Here is a 21,179-nt window from a genome sequence, read left to right on the forward strand (position 1 = left end):
ATGAGCAAAGGGTGAGGAAGAGCAGGGAGACTGAGCAGTCCACACAGAGCAGAGCAAAGCTGCGTTGTCCAGCAGGGAGATAGACAGAGTGTGGAGAACACAGTCGGGGTGAGTGTGAGAAGGAGTGTGTCGGAGAATGGAGAACTGGGAGTTTGAGTTTGTATTTCCTTGGACATGAAAGGAAGTCTGTCTGGAGCAAGCCAGACACCCTTTGGAAAGGAGCTCTGAAATGACCAAGGGGAAGAGCTAGGCTAGCAATGAGGATTTAAGAGTCCCTCGCCATCCAGTCAGTGTGTTCTCAACTTCCGTGGTTGTGATGCGTAGTAAGAAAATATGTTCTCCTTGGGGATGGCAAACATTCTGTGAAGGAATAGCTGGATTTACTGTGAGAAATGTGCTCTGACACAATTTCATTAAAACAAAACTTTGTAGGGGAGCTGGAGAGATGGTCTCAGCAGCCTCTTGCAGAGGACCAGGGTTTAGTTCCCAGCACCAACATGATGGCTCACAGCCATCTGTAGTTCCAGTTCCAGAGGATCAAACATCTCCTCCTGGCCTCTGTGGGCATTGCACAAACATGGTACACTTTACACACACGCAAGCAAACACATACACATAAAATGAAAATAATAAAAAAGTCTCTAGAAGAACTTTCTAGGGACAGGGATGTAACTCAACAGTAATGGTGTCCTGCATAGCATGAGGCCCTGGATCCAATCAATCTCCAACACCCACTTTTCCATTTCATTAAATGTATATGTAATGGAAGCAGAGACATACACCTTTAATCCCAGAAAGTTCCAGGCCAGCTGGGGTTACAGTCATATTCTCTCTCTTTCTCTCCCCATATATAAGTAACTATTATTTAGCCTTAAGAAGAAGAAGGTTTTAACACAGACTGCAACATGGATAAACCTTGAAACTATTATGCTAAATGAAACGAGACAGACAAAAGAGCCAGGTGCTGTATGACTCCACTTTGATGAGGTATTTGGAATTGTCAAACACAGACAGGAAGTAGAAAGGTGGTTGCTGAATGCTTTGAGGAGAATGAGATATTAGTCATCACTTAATAGGCAAAAAAATTCTGTTGGGGAAGAAGAAAAAAACAAAATGGATAAGCTTCCTGTTCCTGGCTGTGCACTCATAACTGGGTAAAACGGCCAAGTTCAAACCAAAAAAAAAAAATAAATAATAAAAATAAAAAAAGCCAGGCATTGGTGGCGCATGCCTTTAATCCCAGCACTCGGGAGGCAGAGCCAGGCGAATCTCTGTGAGTTCAAGGCCAGCTTGGGCTACCAAGTGAGTTCCAGGAAAGGCTCAAAGCTACACAGAGAAACCCTGTTTTGAAAAACCAAAAAAATAAAAATAAAAATAAAATGGCCAAGTTCAGATTACTTAATTTTTCTTACACTTATTTATTTATTGCCTGTGTATGTGTGCAGGTGCCATGGCATAAGTGTGCAGGTCAGAGGACAACTTGTTGGAGGTCAATTCTTTCCTTCTACTGTGTGGATCCTAGAGAACAAACTCCAGCTGTCAGGTGTGGCCACAGGGAACCTTATATGCTGAGCCATCTTGCTGGCCCCAGGCTGTGTATTGTACCATAGTAAAAAAAATGGGGGGGGGGTTGTTTGTTTGTTTGTTTCTTAAATCTGAGAATAATCCATTAAATTTGGTTTTATTGGGAGTACACCTTTAGTTAGAAAAATACTGGTCTTTAGGACTATGGGTGTAGCTGAGTGGTAGAGCTGGTGTGTGCAAAGGTCCTGGCGTTTGCAAGGCCCTGGGTTAGGACCTCACCACGGTCCCTTCTCTGATCAGTGTGACAGAGCTGGATGGAACAGAAGGGAACAGAGTGACAGTGGGCTGAGCACAAAGGGCTCCTTGAGGAACAAATGCCCGCACTCATGAGTAGAAAGGAGCTGCCTCTGGGATTGGAGGCTGGTGAGATGCGGGGGGACGGGGTGAGGGTGGGGGGCTGCTTATCTATCCTTCAAGTTACAGGTCTTGATGCTGTTTCTGTATGTTTGCTGTGATGTCTAGTTGGTGTGCAGGTTTTCTGTGGGGGTGGTGTTTTTGTTCCTCCAGGCTTTGTGTCTGAGTGGAGTTACTGATCTGGGGTAGCTGGTGTGCACCATGGGAGGAGTTGTAGATGTTTCCAAAGTAGCTGCACCATTCCACACTGGGCCATGTGTGAACCTTCTGGGCTGTCGGTCCTGGGTTCTATGCAAAGGTAGGCAGAGCAAGCCATGAGAAGCAAGCCAGTAAGCAGCACCCCTCCATGGTCTCTGCAACAGCTCCTGCCTCCAGGATCCTGCCCTGCTTGAGTTCCTGTTCTGACTTCCTTCAGTGATGAACAACAATGCTGAAGTGTAAGTCAAATAAACCCTTTCCTCTCCAACTTGCTTTTTGGTCATGGTGTTTCTTCACAGCAATAGAAACCCTAACTAAGACATTGACAAGGCATTTCTCTCATTCTATGAACTATCCTTTCCATTTTATTTACTTTAAAATTTTATTAAGTCATTTATTGTTATGTGTATGGGTGTTTTGCCTTCATGTATGTCTGTGCACCATATTGTACCTGGTACCCTCAGAGGCCAAAACGAGTCAGATCCCCTGAGACTGGAATTACAGATGGTTGTGAGCCACCATGTGTGGTTGCTGAGAATTGAACTCAGGACCTCTGGAAGAACAGCGAGTGCTCTTAACTGCAGAGCCATCTCTCCAGCCCCAGGATTGACTTACTTATTTTTATTTTATGTGTATAAATGTTTTGCCTCATGTATTCATGTGCACCACATGCATGTAGTGCCCCCACAGGCCAGAAGAGGGGTCAGATCCCCTGGATTGGAGTTATGGATGATTATGAGTCACTGTGTGGATGCTGAGGACTTAACCTAGGTTCTCTGAAAGAGCAGTAAGTGCAATTAACAGCTAAACCATCTCTCCAGATCCTTGGGTTTATTTTTAAATATGTGTATGAGTGTGTGTTTGTGCATGTGATTGCAGCACCCAAGGAGGCTAGCAGAGTGCTTTGGATTCCTCGGAGTTAGAGTAACAGGCCTGATGTGGGTGCTAGGAAATGGGTCCTCTGCAAGAATAGGATGCGCTCTCAACTGTTGAGCTAGCTTTCCATCTGCTTTTTATATGGTTTTGCTAATCTGTGTAAATGATGCGATTTTTCCTGTGTTGATTTTCTCTTGAGCATTTACTGTTTCATTTGTGATTATGCGTTGGTTGTGTTCTGTCATGTACTTTTCTAACTTCCTATGTTGGATACTTATCTATTTAGTAGTCAGTCTTTCTTACTATCTATATAAGCCATTAAGGTAGGAAAGTACTTCTTCAACTATACCTCTTCAGCTGGGGGATGATGGCAATACCAACGACTATATGCTCATTTTGTAGATGGGGAAACTGAGGCACAATGAGATTTTTAAAATGTGTTTAAAGACATATAGCTCCTACCACTGGTATCTATGCATTTAGAAATGTTTGGAATTTCCCATTTTTTCTTTTTCCCTCCTCCTCCTCCTATTTTTCTACCCTTCTCTTCCTGTTCCCCTTCCCTTTACCCTCCTCCTCTAGCCTCCTCCTCCTTTTTTTGTTGTTGTTTTTTGTTTTTTGAGACAGGGTCTCAAAATAGCCTAAGTTGTCCTGGAACTCACTATGTAGAGCAGGTTGCCCTTGAACTCACAGAGGTTCACCTGCCTCTGCCTTCTGAGTGCTGAGATTAAAGGTGTGCGCCACTATGCCTGGCTTCTTTTACCTTCTTAAAAAAAAAACTTCAAATAAATTTTATTATAAAACTTTGCAAATTAAAAAAAAAAAAGCCAGGTGGTGGTTCATGCCTTTAATCCCAGCGCTCAGGAGGCAGAGGCAGGAGAATCTTTAAGTTCAAGGCCAGCCTAGCCTATAGAGTGAGTTCCAGGACAGCCAAGGCTGTGAGAAACACTGTCTCAAAAAATCAAAACCAAAACCAAAAACCAAAAGCCAAAAAGCCTTTGCAAATAAATAAAAATACCACACACAAAATAAGCCAGACCCAAAGTCTATACAACTCATTGGATTTCTTTTAAAAATTGTATTGGCTCAAAATGTGTCGGGAGAAGATGGTACTCGTGATGCTGGCCACCTCTCTTCAACGTTTGCATGTTTTATTTTATGCCTGTTGCAACCAGGGTGCAGTCACAGTTGGTGTGTCCATTTTCATAATCTTCGCTTTTTACTTAGATAGCTTAACACATGTGTATTTGCTGTGATTACTGACAACTAAGGATTAATTTCTGCCATCTTGTTGTGTTTCCCATATCCTTCTTCTCCCAATCTCATTCTTGCCTTCTGAGTAGTGTTCTTGACTTTAGGCAGAAGTTTCTAGCTTGACCTTAGGTAGGACACTTTGGTACTCTTGTGTGGGTCCCACGGGTTCCTGGAATTGGCTGATGTCCCCTGGGTAGCTCTGTCTTCAGACTCACCCTCACTTCTTTCCTTGTCATCTGCATGTGCTTAAGAAGACACTTAGGGATGTTTTCATCGTTGTCTTAGTATCTGTGTAGAAGGGTACAGCAGATGGAGCTGGGCTCTCTGAAAAGCAGGCTCTGTGCCAGACGTCAGCATGCAGGATGTCTACTGAGGAGAGCTTTGGGAGTCAAGACCAAAGAAGAGGAGAAAGAGGGGGAAACAGAGGCAGCCTCAGCCGAACACGGGGTGGGGCTTCACATTTGCCCAGATTTGGAGTGAGAGGGTAGGTCTTTTGGCTCTGTGGATCAGTTATTGGCTCAGGGCTGTCCCTGGAACAGGACCCAGTCTTGGGGAAGGAGACTTATCTAAGACATTTCCAAGGTGGGATAGGGGTGCTGAGAGCTGAGGGCTGATGGTATGCCCTGCAGATGAGGAAGGGGCCTTAATTCCTGTGGGTGGAAGGCACACCACGGCACCGCCAGGCAGTGTATTCACAGTTTTGTTGGGAACTGAACTCTTTGAATGACTTTGTTGCCCACCCCATACACCCCTATGGAAGTCTCCCTCCTGATGGTCAGCTTGTGCTGGAAGTCAGCCTGAAGCCTAGTGTCTCTGTTCTCAGCCAAGCGTCTTTCGCATGCAGGAGACATCTGCCCTAGCTCATGCTGTGCCCAAGGCTCCTGTTCCCAGCTAGCTGCCTGGCCACCTAAGTCCTCCCACTCCTTCCATTCTCAGCCCACAGTGTTCCTTGGTCCCCTGGATTCCTTGCACACATGCGTGCTGGCTGTACTCAGCGCTATGCCCAGTAGTGTGCTGTGGCTTTCTGTGTCTGTATAGTGAATAGACCCGAGATCTCTTCTGATGGTGCCAAGTGTAGAGGACTCGTATATACGGCCCAGCCTCCTTTTTTTCTGGTGCCTCCAGGGTACAAATCTAGGCTGCACCATGTGGCTGGTGCACACCTGAGACTTGAGGTTAGGAAACTGGGTCAAGGAAAAGGACAGCCCGCCTCTGGGCCCAGCCTTCGCGTGTATTTTGAGGCTCTTATTATGGAGCCAGGCCCCCCGCCCCCCATTCTGTCTCAGCGACAAAGCTCGATGTTCCGTTTCCCAAAGAAACAGACGCATCCCAAAAGGTTGGGGCCATGGCGGGTGGATCTGTCTACCCAGAGTGTGGCTCTTGTGGGGTGGGATGTCCTAAAAAGGAGAAAGGGGAGTGAGCAGACTGTGGTCTGGGGCAAGAGCTATGCTGTTGGCTTTACCGCTTGGTTGGTCAGACCAGCTGGTTGTGAGCATCTGCTATAGGGCTGAGAGTGGGGCTAGAGAGGAGCCAGTGAACAAAGTATGTGGAGAGCCTGCCCTCTGTATCAGGCCTCTTCTTGCATGAGCCTGAGTGGAGGGCTTCCTCTGGCATGGTGCTGTGCCCTGCTATGTGCTCTGAACAAAGGGGAATTGGAGTTTCTGTTCTTTCTCCAGTGTCCTTCAGGGCTGTGGTGATATCCCCCATGCACTCCTGTATTCCATGTCTTCTTTCTTGCCTATCTCTCTCCAGGCCTCTTTGAACCATGTTCTTTTGGGGGAAAGTTTTAGCTTCTCCTCTTTATTCAAGTTCATTTACCTCTCACCGAAAAATTTCCCCACGTAGCTTTTAACCCTGATGATTATCCTACTGAACACCCACCAGGAGAAGGGCTCATCAGGTGATATTTATTACTGTAAATATTGATGAAGAGCCATGTGCCAGGCTCTAACTTTAAAGTGAGGGTACACTATTTACCCCATGCTTCAGCCCCGTTCAACAGACACAGCCTTCTCTCTTTCACCCTCGTGCACAGATGGTAAATGTCCTGTTCAGCTGCCATGGGGACAGCGGTCCTGAGACTTGCAGATTTGGGAGCTCAGTGCATGGTTGAGTATGTTGTTGCTTTGGCCTATGGTGAGATAGTAAGTCTTGGTGGAAGCCGGTAGGGGAGAGGATGCTCACCTCATGATAGCCAGGGAGCACTAGAGAGAGAAGTGGTTGGAATTCAGTATACCCTTAAAGGCACACTCCCAATTACCCAACCTCCTTCCTCCAGACCCCACCTGTGGAGCTTTGAATGAGAATGGCCCCCATAGGCTCAAATATTTACATGCTTAGTCCTCAGTTGGTAAACTGTTAAGGAAAGATTAGGAGGCGTGGCCTTGTTGGAAGATGTGTCATTGAGGATGGTCTTTGAGGTTTCAAAAGCTCAGTCAAAGCCCAGTCTGTCTCTGTCTCTGTCTCTCTCTGCCAGTTGCCCTGTGGATCAGTATGTAGATCTCAGCCTCATGCCTGCATGCCACCATGTTTCCTGCCATGATGACAATGGACTAACTTTCTGAAGCTGTAAGCAAGCCCCTGGTTACATGCTTTCCTTTGTAAGAGTTACTGTGCTCACAGTATCTCTTCTCAGCAACAGAACAGTATCTAAGACCCACCCCTAAAGATTCTACAGTCTTTCAATAACACCTCAGGCTGGTGACCTTCTACAGGAGGGTCTTTGTAGGACATTGAGGACCCGACCTACCGCATAGAGGAACCTATGTGAAGGCCCACAGCCTGTAAGGTCCTGGGTAAGAGGTGCTTTCTTCCTCTCATTTCTCAGGACCCAGCACAGGAATTCCCATTAGGCATCAAGTGATTGGATGCACTCGAAAGAAATCAGAAACTCCTTTTCCTAACGATTGTTCATTAAACACCAACTCAGCTCCATACAGTGAGAGATGATGGAGACCGTGGCTTCTAAGAACAGCCACGTTCCAGAGACTGGATTTGGAAGTGTTATAATTTGGATCTGGAATGATCCCCAGAGGGTTCCTAGGTAAGGGCTTGGTCTTCAGCTTGGCATCTTCAAGAGATGAAACCTCACGGGGCATTTTATGCGTTGTGAATGTACCCAAGACTGGCACGTACTCTTTTTCCTTCTCCCCAACCCTAACTGTTACTTCCTGTAAGCAGCCCCTCCTTGAAATCAGTGTTGGGCAGGTAGTTAACAAAGATCGGTTGGGAAGGATGTGTCATTATTGGATGTCCCAAGTGTGTGCATCACCTGGAGGTGTCCTGTGGGAGCTGGGCAGGGAGAGGATGGGGTGTGCAGTAGAAGTTCTGAATTCCAGCCAAACGTCAAGAATAGCAGTGCTGGGCCTGGAGGCAGCCTCAATCCAATGCCCAGAGAGCCCAGCCTGGAGCTTGCTCTGTGTTCCTCCCCTAAACCCATCTTTGGCTGGATGACACCAGGAATTCCTCCTTTTTTCTGTCTTCTTTGCTGTGGGTCTTACACCCTTCAAAAGGCTCCAGGGCTTTAGACTGTTCCTGGCCCAGCTGCTCCCCAGGAGGGACTCAAGGAGCTGCTCCTTATCCACTCAGAGCCCTCATCTGCTCTATTCTGCCACCAGCCAGCCAATCTCCTCCTTCCCTTTCTGAGAGTAGGGAGAGTTGGGGGCCAGCCCGACGATCATGCCCGGTGGACAAACCATGAGAGAATGAACGGTACCCCCCACTCCCCACCCCTGCCCCATGTTTTTCTAGTAAAGTTATCTTGGAGTGTTGAGAGAAAATCATACATCCATCAGCAGTGGGGGGCAGGACAGCCATAGAGAGGAGCCTTCTGATTACACTATTAATTCCCCAGAAACTCTGGGACTTTTCTGAAATTGGGCCACCTTCCTGGAGAAAGCTTCAAGGGAGCAGAGCCAGGTGGCATCACTTCCAGCAACCGAGTCTTCACCAGCTGCCACCCTGCCCCTGGCTTCCCAGCCCATATGCTTCAGGTCTTTGCTGCCCATCCTTGCTGAGCGTTCATTTCCAGAAGTCCCTGCTCACAGAGCACCCCCACCACACACACACACCAAGCCCTGTGCCCTCTTTCTATTGGTTATTTTTCCCATCATGCCTTTCACCTCTGGCACAGTCTTTGGTCAGCAGGTTATTTATTGTCTTGGTGTCCAGCTCCCTCTAGCTCAGTGGTTTTCAGCCTTCCTAATGCTGCGAACCTTTAATACAGTTCCTCATGTTGTGGTGACCTCCAACCATAAATTTTTATTGATTGATTGATTGATTGATTGATTGATTGTGGAGCTGAGGATCGAACCCAGGGCCTTGTGCTTGCTAGGCAAGCACTCTACCACTGAGCTAAATCTCCAACCCCCACAAAATTATTTTTGTTGCTACTTCATAACTATAATTTTGCTGTCTTAATGAATCATAATGTAAATATCTGTGTTTTCTGATGGTCTTAGTTGGCCCCTGTGAAAGGATCATTTGACTCCCCAAAGGGGTCAGGACCCACAGGTTGAGAACAACTGCTCTGGCTGGAATTCAGCACTTGGGTCAGGACTCCTACTGAACCTTGGCACCCAGACTCATGGCTTTGTGATGAGTATAGAATGATATGATAGAATATATGTGACATAATGTAACAAAAATAGAATAAATGGCTAAAAAGTGTGCTCCCGGTCACCTGTGATGCACAATGCTAAATATTTGATGATTAATAACTGAGACTGTTATATCTTTCATTTCACAAGCTTGGCTTATTGAGAAAAAATGGATCATTTAAAATTATTTAATTAAAAGTATTATTGAACCTTATTTGCCACTGGTGGGAATTAGTTAATTAATTAACTTTGAGACAAGATTTCAAACTCAACATCTTCCTGCTTCAGTCTCCCAAGTGCCAAGATCCCAGGTTCGAGGCACCACAACCTCAGGAAGTTTATCACTGTGGAGGTTCCTTCTCTCTACCCATGAGGTCATGTGAAGACCTTGGAGGTCTTGTGTGGAATGAGACCTTTGGGGGACTTCCTGAACCACAGTGTTCTCATCTGGTCTGCCTTTTGCTTTCTGGAAACTTCTGAAGCCCAGCACTCTCTTTGGGTCTCTCTCTCTCTCCTATTTTTCCTTTATTGAAAATATATTTTTTTTTATCCACTATATTCTGATGTTTCCCCTCCCATCCTGATCCACACTTTGTCTCTCCTTAGAGAGCAAACTGGCACCTCACTAATAATAATTCAATAAAATAAAATGAGATTTAAAAAAGGAAACAAATCAGAGCAGGAAAAAACAAACAGAAGAAAAAGCCAAAGAAAAAGAACAAGAAACACATAGCTGCAGAGACACACTGGCACACACATGACACACACATGAGAAACACATAGCTGCAGAGACACACTGGCACACACATGACACACACATGAGAAACACATAGCTGCAGAGACACACTGGCACACACATGACACACACATGAGAAACACATAGCTGCAGAGACACACTGGCACACACAGGAGAAACATAGATGCAGAGACACATTGGCACATACAGGAATCCCATTAAGCCACAAAACTGTAAGCCAAAATATATAATGCAAAGGAAATGTAAGGTATAAAATAAAAATTAAAAAAAATAAAATAATACTCTGACAAAATGCTATGAGACAAGGACCCTCCAAAGATGCCATTGTTTATTTTGTGTTGGCCATCTACTGCTGAGTGTGGCTCTTGCTCTTCAGAGTGATTTGTATACCCAGTGAGACTTTGTTGGAGAAAACCAATTCTTTCCATTTGCAAGTGGTTATCAATTGGAGACAGCTTCTGGGTTAGGGATGGGGGTTTGTGTCCACTTCTCCTCCCAATACTTGCTATCCTTTCTAAGGGGCTTACTGGGCAGGACATAATGGCAGTGGGAGTGTGGCAGAGGATAAAGTTCACCCCATGCTGTATACAAAACAGAAAAGGGGCAGCATATAAGTTTTTTCAGACCCACTAGTAAATTTTAAATAAGATAACACCTCACAGTTTTTGAAGGATAGTATCAGTGGAGTCAATTAAATGCTAGTGGGCAATTCTTCCTGTTTTGAATTCTCTGAGAAGTGATTTTTCCCTTTCCCCCGAAGTTTCCTTGGTAGCCATCAAGCCTAGGTGGCTCCCCCTACCCTCAGATGACTATGGGTTCATTTTGAGAGCAGAGGATTCAATCCTCTGTCTGAAGGTCATGCACTGGGGTCCTTGCTGAACCTGGTGCTTGTCATCAGCAACTCCCACAACAGTAGAAAGCTGAGCCTCCGTGGATCTGTCTCTTATTTCATAACTGGGAAATCATGACCCAAACTATTTTGTCAGGCATGTATCTAGAAGCAGCTGTGGGCAGTTAGGGGCACCATAAACTTATCAGTGCTTGAGTTTCCATATGTGGTACCTTAGTCATTGTGTGTATTATTTTTCTGATTTTGAGATTTTCATATGGATTAGTTTTGCCACCTCACCTTCAAGATAAGTGTTCCAAGCACAAGAACATGCTCTCCATTAGTCACCCCAGTGCCTAGCCTTTCTGGAACACAGTGGAGGCTTCAGAAATGTTTGCTACTTATAGGAGGAGTGAAGGAAACTTCTCTTACCTGTGTTATCCAGTTAAGTAAACCTTTCCCACATTTCTCATGACGCTTGAATTGAGTAGTAAAGACAGTTCCTATACCTAGCTCAGGAATGAAATTTAAATTATGTAACAATTGGCTTTGGAAATAGTATATTCAAATTTTTAGATAAATCAAAAAATATTATTAGCCTAACAGGACAAACTTTAGTGCCACTTACAAAGATAATGAGCTTTGTAGTTGAAAACCTTGTAAAAGTGGGACATGCCACACTGTGGTAGTTTGAAAGAAAATGGCCCCCACAGGGAGTGGCTTTATTAGGAGGTATGGCTTTGTTGGAGTAGATATGGCCTTGTTGGAGGAAGTGTGTCACTGGGGAGGGGGGCAGGCTTTGAGGTCTCCTATGCTCAAGCAATGTTCAATGTGGCACACAGTTCACTTCCTGTTGCCTGAAGATCACGACGTAGACCTCTCAGCCTCTTCTCCATCACCATATCTGCTTGAATGCCACCTGTCATGATGATAATGGACGTTGTAAGCCAGCCCCAATTAAGTGGGTTCCTTTATAAGAGTTGCCATGGTCATGCTTTCTCTTCACAGCACTAGAAACCCTGAGACACACACCCTCTTTGGTAGCCTGCTTTTGTCCCTTTAATTTAACATAGCAAGCACCTCCTCTGCTGCTTGGACCTTGCACTTAGTGACTATATGACTTTGTATAACTGGGAGAGGCTGTCTTCTGTGGGTGTGAAGGTGACAGTGTGGTTAGCTGACCTTTTGAGCAGTCTGTGGGAAAGCTTTCCTTGCCATACTATTTAAATCGACTTGTAAACCAGTGTCCTAGTTAGCTTTTTACTGCTGTAATAAAGACCATAACCAAAAGGAAGAGGGGGAGGAAGGGTTTATTTGGGTTAAACTTCCACATCACACTCCATCATCAAGAGATGTCAGGATAAGAACTCAAGTAGAAACCCAGAGGCAGGGACCGAAGCAGAGGCCATGGAGGTACATTGCTTGCTAGCCTGCTGTTCTGGCTAGTTTTATGTCAACTTGACACAAGGTAGAGTCATCTGAAAGGAGGAAAGCTCAATTGAGAAAATGCCTCTATAAGATCAAATGTAAGGCATTTTCTGAATTAGTGATTGATCAGGAGGACCCAGCCCATGGTGGGTGGTGCTATCCCTGGGCAAGCAGTCCTGGGTCTACAAGAAAGAAAGCTGAACATAGCCAGGGGAAGCAAGCCAGTAAGCAGCATCCCTCCATGGATTCTGTATCAGGTCCTGCCTCCAGGTTCCTCCCTGTTTGAGTTCCTGTCCTGACTTCCTTCAGTGAGGGACTACAGTTTGGAAGTGTAAGCCAAATAAACTCTCTCCTCCCCAACTTGCTTTTGGTCAAGGTGTTTCATCACAGCAACAGAATCCCTAACTAAGACAGAAATTGGTACCAGGATCAAGGGGTATTGCTGTGACAGACCTGGCCATGTTGTTTTGTGGAGGATTATGGAAGAACTTTGGAACTTTGGACAGGAAAAGTCAATAAGTGTTTAAAGCTTGGTGAGAGCTTTCATGGGAGCTTGGAAGGTAAGAATGTTGAGAGCAGTGCAGATGATGGAGGCCTTGGTTTGTGAAGTTTCAGATGGAAGCAAAGACTCTACCAGGCCTTTTATGTGAAGACTGTATGGTGTCTGGTTGGCTGGATCTGAAGAATTACTATGATAAACAAGAGACCCAGAAACACCAAAGTAAAACCTTTGCGTTACCTTTGGTATAACTGGTGTTGGTCAGATGGGGCTAAGAAATTAGAGGTGATTAGGAAGAGACCAGCATCCTTGAGGTGAAATCCCCTGGGAAGTATTTCCTGAGAGTCATCACACAGAAACTGTGTTCCAGAGGTGTACCTTATGCTGGCAGCAGAACATTGTGGCATAAGAGTCACCAGGTGTTGCTGGTTTTGAAGTCATGAAGGGACCACGAAGAGCAGCTGAGGTTTGACTTTGGTGCACATGCAAATTCAGTGGCGATTGAAGGCCAATGATTGGAGGGGTAGTTGAGGCTTGGCCCCAGGAAAAGGACCCAAGAGAAACTATTGGTAACAGTGCAGCCCAGTTGCAGCAAAGACCCCAGCATTTTGGAGATGCCACTACCATGGAACGACCACCAAGAACAGCAGCTGTTTGGGAGTGGAGCCAGCCCGAGCCCAGAAAACAAGCTGTGTGTCTGCAGAGGGCAGAGCTGGAGACGTGACCCAAGGCCCTTGGAGGAGCCCAGAGGCTCATGAGTGACTCTCAGATCATTGAACGTTTAGTTACTTTTGGAGTTTGGTTTCACTTTGTTCAGATTGTGACTGTGCTCTGGCTCTTCCCTCTTGAAGCAAGAAAGTATTTAACTTATTTTTTTAAAATTTTATTTTACAGGAGCCCCCAGTAGAGGGACTGAATTTTTAAATAGATTTTAGGTTTTAAAAAAGACTTTGCATTTTTAAATAGACTGAATTTTAAAGTGTTTGAATTTGTTTAAAGTGTTTGAATTTGTAGAGACTGTGGAACTTTTGAAGTTTGTAAAATGTTTTTATATTGTGATGTTGATTTTAATGTGTGATCTTAGGGATGAACAAGGAATGAAAGGTTATAACTTTAACAGTGATGTGTTTGTGGGTCAAGTTGACAAGTGATCAATTGTCCAGGCTAGTTTTCTGTCAACTTGATACAAGCTAGAGTCATCTGAAAGGAGGGGACCTCAGTTGAGAAAATGCCTCCATAATCCAGCTGCAGGGCATTTTCTTAATTAGTGGTTGGTAGGGTTGGTGCCATCTGTGGGTTGGTGGTCCTGGGTTCTATTAGAAAGCAGGTTGAGCAAGCCATGAGGAACAAGCCAGTAAGCCACACTCCTCCATGGCCTCTACATTAGCTCCTGCCTCCAGGCTCCTGACTTGTTTGAGTTCCTGTCCTGATGTCCTTCAGTAATGGATAACAATGTGGAACTATAAGCCAAATAAGCCCTTCCCCACCCCCACCCCCACCTTGCTGGTCATAATATTTCATCCCAGCAATAGAAACCTTAACTAAGACACTTGTTCTCCATGGCTTCCTTTATGCTCTGTTACCTTGAGCAGGGAGCAGTCAGCTCAGAAGCTCTTCTCTAGGTGACCAACTGGGTCGTCATATGGCAGCCTGGTGGCTTTAACTACTTTATGGACACTTTGAAGAAACTCCTCTCCTGCTACAAGCAACACTTTCAACCATGGCTGGCAGCTGCGGCTGTTTAGGAAAACTTGTTCCAGTTATAACAACTCCAGACTATGCCAGTACCGGCAAAACATCACTCTGGTCATTCCAGGCCTCAGTGATTTCTAGATGACCAAGCTTGCAGCTGTGGAGTCCTGTCCTACCTTCAATGGGTAGAATGAGGAATAGTATACCCCCAATGACTCAGCGCAAAGCTTGGGGTTGGCAGACACCAGCTGTACTTATACATGTGACTAGTTCTTAGGAAGGATTGTAATTGGTTGAGGGAAACTGGTAGGTGTGTTATTATTGGTGCAAAATAGAATCCTATACTTGCATGCCTCACCCCTTCTGAGTGTGGCAGCATGCATGACTGGGCTGTACCCTGTACTTTGAGTCAGTGTGGGAGTCTTCTCTGTTCTGCCTTCTTGTGTTGCACTATTAGTTCTAATAAAAAACGTCTCCTAAGTGGTCTTTTCTTGCTTGCTTGTAGTCTTTGTCCTGGGTAGGACAGGCTGAATTGATAACATGAGTAGGTGGCAGTGGCCGTGGCTATGGCAACAATGGCAGTTGCAGCAGCAGCTTTGGCAGTAGCGATGGAAGCAAGAAGGCAGCTGAAGAGGTTTAAGCGTGAGTTGGAGCAGTTCCTGCAGGGAGCCAGGGTATCAAGTGATGGGGAAGGTTCAGAGACAGAGAAGAAGGAGAAGCAAGCAGAAGGCTATGAAGGCTTTATAGCAAACTCTGGGTTCCAGTCACTGGACGATTCCAGAGAACTTCCAAGGCCCAAGGGTCTTGACGCACAAGGCTTGAGAGCTTTACAGGTGCTGTTGAGGGCCAAGGATTCCAGCACCCTTGGGGACTGTGGCTTAGGTGAGTGCTGAGTGCTTTTACTGCAGCTGCTACTAACCCAACAGATGCTACTGCCATGTGCTTAGATGCTGCTAGTCACAGCCCAGATCAGCAAGCAACTGGAGCACCGAGAACCATAAGCCGCTGTCTGCTACAGCCTGGAACCACAAGCCTCTAGTCTACAGCCTCTGAATCTGTCATCCCAGGCTCCTAAGCCTTTGGGGCTCAATGGGCCAGGCCTCCCAATTCTGAAACACTCTTCTTTGTCTCTGTGATTCTGAGAAGAGCAAACATGACCTCAGCCAGCTGACTGGTGACAAGAGCAGATGGCTTGCTTCCATGACACTTTCACTCAAGGACTCCAGAGACATCCTAGACTGTTTATTCATTTGAAATATGGGGACAGAGACCAGAAGAAGTGCAGAGAATTGACTGAGGGCATCAGCCAATTGGAGGGGTATGAATGGGACAGCTCCAAAAACTGCTGCCCTCATTCCTTGGCGAAGAGGCTGCTTATGAATACTTTTATTAACTAGTTTCCCCAGCCTTTTCATCTCTCTCCTCCTCCCCCTGCCTGGAGTTCCCATTTTCCTTCCTTCTTAGCTCTATTCTGACTTTGAAGTTCAAACTTTCTTCACCAGAAGTGGTCACTAGTTTCCTCATATGTAAGGGCTAGGCAGTTACTAGAGGGTTTTGGAAATTCTATGCATTATTGTATAGCAGTCATTCCAGTAGGGGTGATTCTACTCCCAGGAGCCATTTGACATCTGGAGATACTTTGATAATCATAACAGGAGAGTTGGTGGCCAAATGCAGCTGACAGACTTGGGGACATCATTCAACACCGTCTGCAGCACAGGACAGTCCCACAACAAAGGGTTCTCCAGCCCCAGGTGTTCCCAGTACTAGATGGAGGAAGCTTGTCCCAAGGTACTTAAGAGGGCACCCCCTTTTCTTCTTAGCCATTTTTGAAGCTGATCAGTTTCCCCTCATGAGACCCACACTCCTCACCACACCAGAGGTTCAGATTGGGCAGTGCTCCACCAGGGTTCTAGAGCACCAGGGCAGGCTCTTGGGCACTGGCAGCTTTGGTTACAGTACCCCTCCATGAGTCAGCTTCCCCAGAAGCAGGTCTACTGCTGTCTGTGGGATATGTGGGAAGGGGACCTGGTATGTGAGGGTTTGTGTGTACACACATGTAGGGGAGGGTACTTAACTGCTCCTTCTATGAACTCAACCCAGTCTTCCAGCTTTGGGTACCATCTTGCATGCCCACCTGTATGCCCTGGCCCTCTGCATTCCTGATCCTTCTGGAGTTATGAAGCCTATCAGGATGCTGTTCTCTCTGGCCTGAGTCAGTTGCCCATCTGCTTGCTGTCTTCCAGTATGGTTTCTGGTCCCTTCTCTTTCCTCCTCTCCATGCTCATGTTCTTGCTCATTGCTTTGCTGCCCTCATCCTCAGGTTTGGGAGGGAGTGGATAGAAATGTGTAAAGTCCATCCTCTTCAACCAGAAGTGGGATCCTTGTGTGGTGGATTAAAGTCTTTGAAGTTATGTCTGGCACAGAACTGATGATAGAATTCTTGTTGTTAAGTCTCTAGAAACAGGAGTTGAGGGAGGGCACAGATAGGAGGCGGAAGAGCCCTGTGACTTTAGTCTCAGTAAGCCTCAGTTTTCCTGTCTGTAAACTGTGTGCTTTGCTCTGGAGAAGATGGAATTGAGGGAAGGATGCAGGGGAGTAAAGATGACACAGAGGCCGGCCACCATTATCCCTGTAGTTGGAATTATCACCATCTTGTCCTCCTGGTGTATAATCAAGGAATTGTGTCACATGGTTATAATGACAGAATGTAGCTTTTAGACAGGCCTAACCTAACATATAAGTGTGTATAGCGATTGCCTCATTTTCTTGCCAGAGGCTTCCAGTTTGGTTGGCAGAGGGGCGACCAGCAGGCCAATTGGACTGGGCTCTTTAATGACAGCGACAGCTCAACAGAGCAGAGCATCAGTGACTTCAGATCCAGGTACAGACCCCGGTGACTGGCGGGGGTGGGGGAGTGGGAGGCCCACCTGGATGACACTTATCCCATTGCCTGTCCCTAGAGCTGCCTCAGGGGAGGGGTGCCTTGGTCTTCTTTTCCACAGCTCTTTGTATTTGAGGTCCTCCTGTATCCTTTACTTGAGGGGTGAATGGATATGCGAGATGAGGGATAGGACCTCCCCGCAAGACTGTGGAGACACTGGTCTTGTCTTCTGAGTAGGGTAGGATGGGAGCTCTGAGCTTCAGGCCCCAATCGTAGGTGGAAACCAGAGCTGTGTCTACACAGCAGAGGTTTCAGACTTGAGTTGGCAACTGCTTGTATGTGGAGGAGGGCGTGGCAGCATCAGGGAGTGGATATTGGGAAAGGGTTCCCTAATGCTTTCAAGTTTACTGTCTGGATATAGAGGTTTCCCAGGGCTGGGACAGAGTCACTTCTTTCAAGACAGCACAGTGCTGGGACACTCATTCCACCTTCTCCTGTTCATTTTCTCTTGATCTGTTGCAATATTTAAAGCTAAAGTCAGTAACTAAGGGCTTTCTGCCTACATGGGAAGAGTGCCACAATGTTTGTTGAATGCATAAAAGTGGAATATTCTTAAGTGAACACATTCTTTGCAAGGAGAAATTGTATGGACGAGGCCGGATGTTTTCTGTATTTGGAGCTGTGCATGGCAGGCACCCGCCAAGTAACAGTTTCCAGGGGCTGATTAAGCTGTTTGGTACTTAGATTTTTTTTTTTTTCAGTTTCTAAGTATGAACTAACTGTTAGATCTTCTTCCCTGAGAAAAAGGCCTGAGCTTTCTTTGAGTTAATCTTGACCCTAAACATTGAATCTAACAAGGTATATATCCATAGAGCAGTGTGGCTCTCAGCTCTCTTTGGAGAACTTCTCTGTGCAGTGAATGGTGGTCAATACAGAAACTCACAACTCTTTAGAGTGCAGAGAAGTGTCTGTGGAGTACTTAGCCATAGATGGGGTATCACACACTCACCCCTCAGAGACCATTAAAGAAGACAGGGATGGAAGGATTGTAAGAGTTGGAGGTCAGAGAAGACCAGGATGAAACAGTGTCTCTGCGATATTACGGGACTGCTGTACACATGAGCTCACAGCAGCTGTGGTTGCCTGGGAAAGAAAAACCTGGGCATGGTCAAGCAAGTCAACATTCCAACATGGAGAGGAGAAGGCTCATGAGCCCCCACCTCTAGCGGAGTAACTATTAGCAGTCGATGACTTCCCTAGGAGAGAGAGAGTCAGTTTTCCTCAAGAGTGTGGTCCCTGCAGGTCTACTACTTTCCAGTGGATGGTACATGCCCATGCATACATGGCAACACTACTTGGACCCAGTGGGAGATAAATTTTAAAAGGGCGGGGAGTGAGATGGCAGTGGGTAGGAAGAAGACTTGGGAAGAACAAAGAGTGAATATGGCCAAATACATTGTACACCATGTATGAAATTCTCAAAGAATCATAACAATACCATCTTAACAACCAAAGACTAGCTGCTTACCATACTCTGGCATCCCAGGGGCCCATGGCTCCTGCTGTGCTTACACAGGAAGACCTGTGGTCCCAAGAGGACAGCATCAGACCCTTGAGGCCTGACCATGATGTGTAGCCATGCTACCCTACCCAAACCTCCCTGTCTACCTCACAACACCTGCCCACTTGGTTTCTGACACTGTCACCGTGTCTTTTCTCTGCCAAAGCTGTGAACAAAAGCATGAGACCTGTCCCTATACTTCCCAACCACCAGCACCTTCTCCTGCCCTGTCCTCAGTACTGTTCCTCTCCCCTCTTCCCCTCTTCCCCTCCCCCTCCTATGAAGCCACCTGCCTTTCTCTTGTTTCCTGTCTCCTTTCTCGGCCCACATTTCGTTCTCCTTCCCTTTTCTCATCTCCCTTTTCTTTATTCTTCTCTCTTCCACTTTATAATCAGAGCCTCCCTTCCCCACCATCTGGGACTCCTCAGGCGTGGAGACACTGCTAGAGTCTGTTTCCTTTTGGAATTCAGAGGCTTTTTATCCAGCAAACATTATCCCCTCAACCGAGGTCCCTTTGGAGCGCTGCCATTGGACCCTTGTTCACAGAATCAGTGCCTTGACCACACACCCCAGAATTTTCTGGAACAATTCCAATTTCAAGTCTCAACTTTCTTCTTTTCCTAAAAGAAAGTTTATTTAGAAAGCATAAGCCGGTCGTACCACTTGAATTTTCTTTTAATACAGGACACGATGCCAAGCTGAGGCCATTTGTAAGGCCTGTCTCTCTAGAGAGCTGGTTTTCAAGAATAGCTGTGAGCCACACATGGCTACTAGCAGACTTTCCTTCAGCCAGAGGCTGGTGAGGTGCCTCTGCTCACATAGTAGTGGTTCTGCTTTTGAGTTTCTTACCACACACACGTGTGTGTGTGTGTGTGTGTGTGTGTGTGTGTGTGTGTGTGTGTGTGCCAGGTGTTGATTTTGCTGATAGAAACTGGTGACAAGTATGGACACAAAATGACTTGAACTAAATCACACAGCCGCTGCTTTGTGCCAGTTGGAGCAATGACGTCTCCTAACCAGGAGGGCAGGAATCGGGAGGAGCTAGCTGTGACATCTGGCCTGTGCACAGCAGCTGGATCACTGCTGGCCCCATGTGTGAAAGACTTCATGCAGCGTGTGTGGTTCTCTTGTGTGGGGGGAATGATTAACATAATCGGAAAAGGCCACATATCGGAGATTTTTTTCACCTGGATGAAAGATCAGCTTGTGCCTTCTTTAAGATGGGCTGGGCAGCTCCTACAGCAGATTTGCAGTCTCCAGGGAGAACTTAACAAGGATAGATGTCATATATGTCATCCCAGCCAACAACTTTGTTTCTGGGATATCAAATATCTTCATGGTATTATTCACCTACTGAATAATTCAGTGCTTGCCATATTTTACTCCTTATAGTTGTGTGGTATGTGGAAGTGTGATGCAGCCTGTTAGCATTTTATTATTAACAGGGTTGGAAAGGAAGTCAGGAGACACCAAATATAACCAGAGGATGAGGAGGAGTACACCAGCAAATGATTTCTAGTCTCTGTTCAAGCAGGAACCATGAAGAGAAGGATCCAGCCTGAAAAACTCCAAACAGAACCTTCAAGAAAATCCTGGCTGATAATGCTCATTGAGGCTATGGTCAGACATGGTACACACATATCAGAACTTGGGCTGAGCTGGAAACTGTGTTATACAATATACATTGGCGTACAGCTTCATGGAATTCCAGTCAAGTCTGTGAAATTTTGCCCAGTAAGCATCCTTAGGGGAACAGCTTCAATGAACAGAATGGAGTAATTGTTAACCAACAAATGTTAAGTGAGTGTTTAGGAGAGTCTTTGAGGACAGTTCCTGTGTTCAGAGTAGGAGTTCACATTTCTGTCTCCTCAGCTAGGCAGTGGTTGGGAGCCCTCTTACTGTCTCAGCACACAGAGGCACCTGCTGTAGCAGAGACTCAATACATGGGGACAGCATGAGAGGCTGAGCTGAGTGGGAAATAGAGGCTAATGGTAAGAGAGACTGAAACTCTAGTTTCTCTGTTTCCAGATCTGGCTTCTGCATTCACCCTTGCCATCTCCTCATGCTCTTTAGAAAGGTTGGAACTACCCAAGATTCTCTTTTAAGAAGAGAGATGGATGAGTGACTTGAGGGTTCTGGGATCCTGGGTAGAAAAGGGGAGACTGAAAGTTGGGGAGGGGTGTGTAAAAAACAGAGAAGAGTCAGTGAAGGTGGGCTATATATACCTGTGGTAACTGACTGAGAAACCCTCCCAAATACCACCATTCCTGGCAGCAGATAAGGCAATTCTGGGAGGTAAGGCAGAGTCCTTGCCTTTTTTGCAGGATGCCTTGACTCCTCTGGTCCGACCTGTCTGTCTGCCTGCTTAGCAGCTTCTTTGGGGAGGTAGCTGTCTCCTTGGTGGTGGCCCACTTTGTCTACAGGCTGGGCAACATTGCACCCACTTCCTCATGCTATCTCAGGTGAAGATATCCCAAGTCATAGGGTGCTGTGTTAGCTAAGGCAGGAGAAAACCCCCTCCCCCACTCCAGGAGCTGTTTGTCACCCATGGCTGACGACCTAGCCTAGAGCTACGGCACAAGGGCTTCCCTCAGTGTTGTGGCTGGACCCTCTTCTACATGTCTGCCTGGCGATTCTGTTCTCCCTACTCTGCCTTTGGTCTCTC

The 21,179-nt window shown here is 46.2% G+C and overlaps 1 protein-coding gene across 5 annotated transcripts in view; it reads left to right on the top strand.

The window, feature by feature from the left end:
* Positions 1-21,179, top strand: part of St8sia5 (ST8 alpha-N-acetyl-neuraminide alpha-2,8-sialyltransferase 5) — a 69,091-nt gene that overhangs the window by 5,112 nt on the left and 42,800 nt on the right. For 3 of the 5 annotated variants that reach the window (XM_036204590.1, XM_036204591.1, XM_036204592.1), the window contains exon 2: positions 16,846-16,953. The exons of the other annotated variants lie outside the window; for them this stretch is intronic. In XM_036204590.1, the coding sequence (XP_036060483.1) occupies positions 16,846-16,953 (108 nt within the window). The remainder of the gene's footprint in view (positions 1-16,845; positions 16,954-21,179) is intronic. 5 annotated transcript variants of the gene reach the window in all.

Source organism: Onychomys torridus, chromosome 13 (genome assembly GCF_903995425.1).
Source record: "Onychomys torridus chromosome 13, mOncTor1.1, whole genome shotgun sequence".
Classification (NCBI taxonomy): domain Eukaryota; kingdom Metazoa; phylum Chordata; class Mammalia; order Rodentia; family Cricetidae; genus Onychomys; species Onychomys torridus.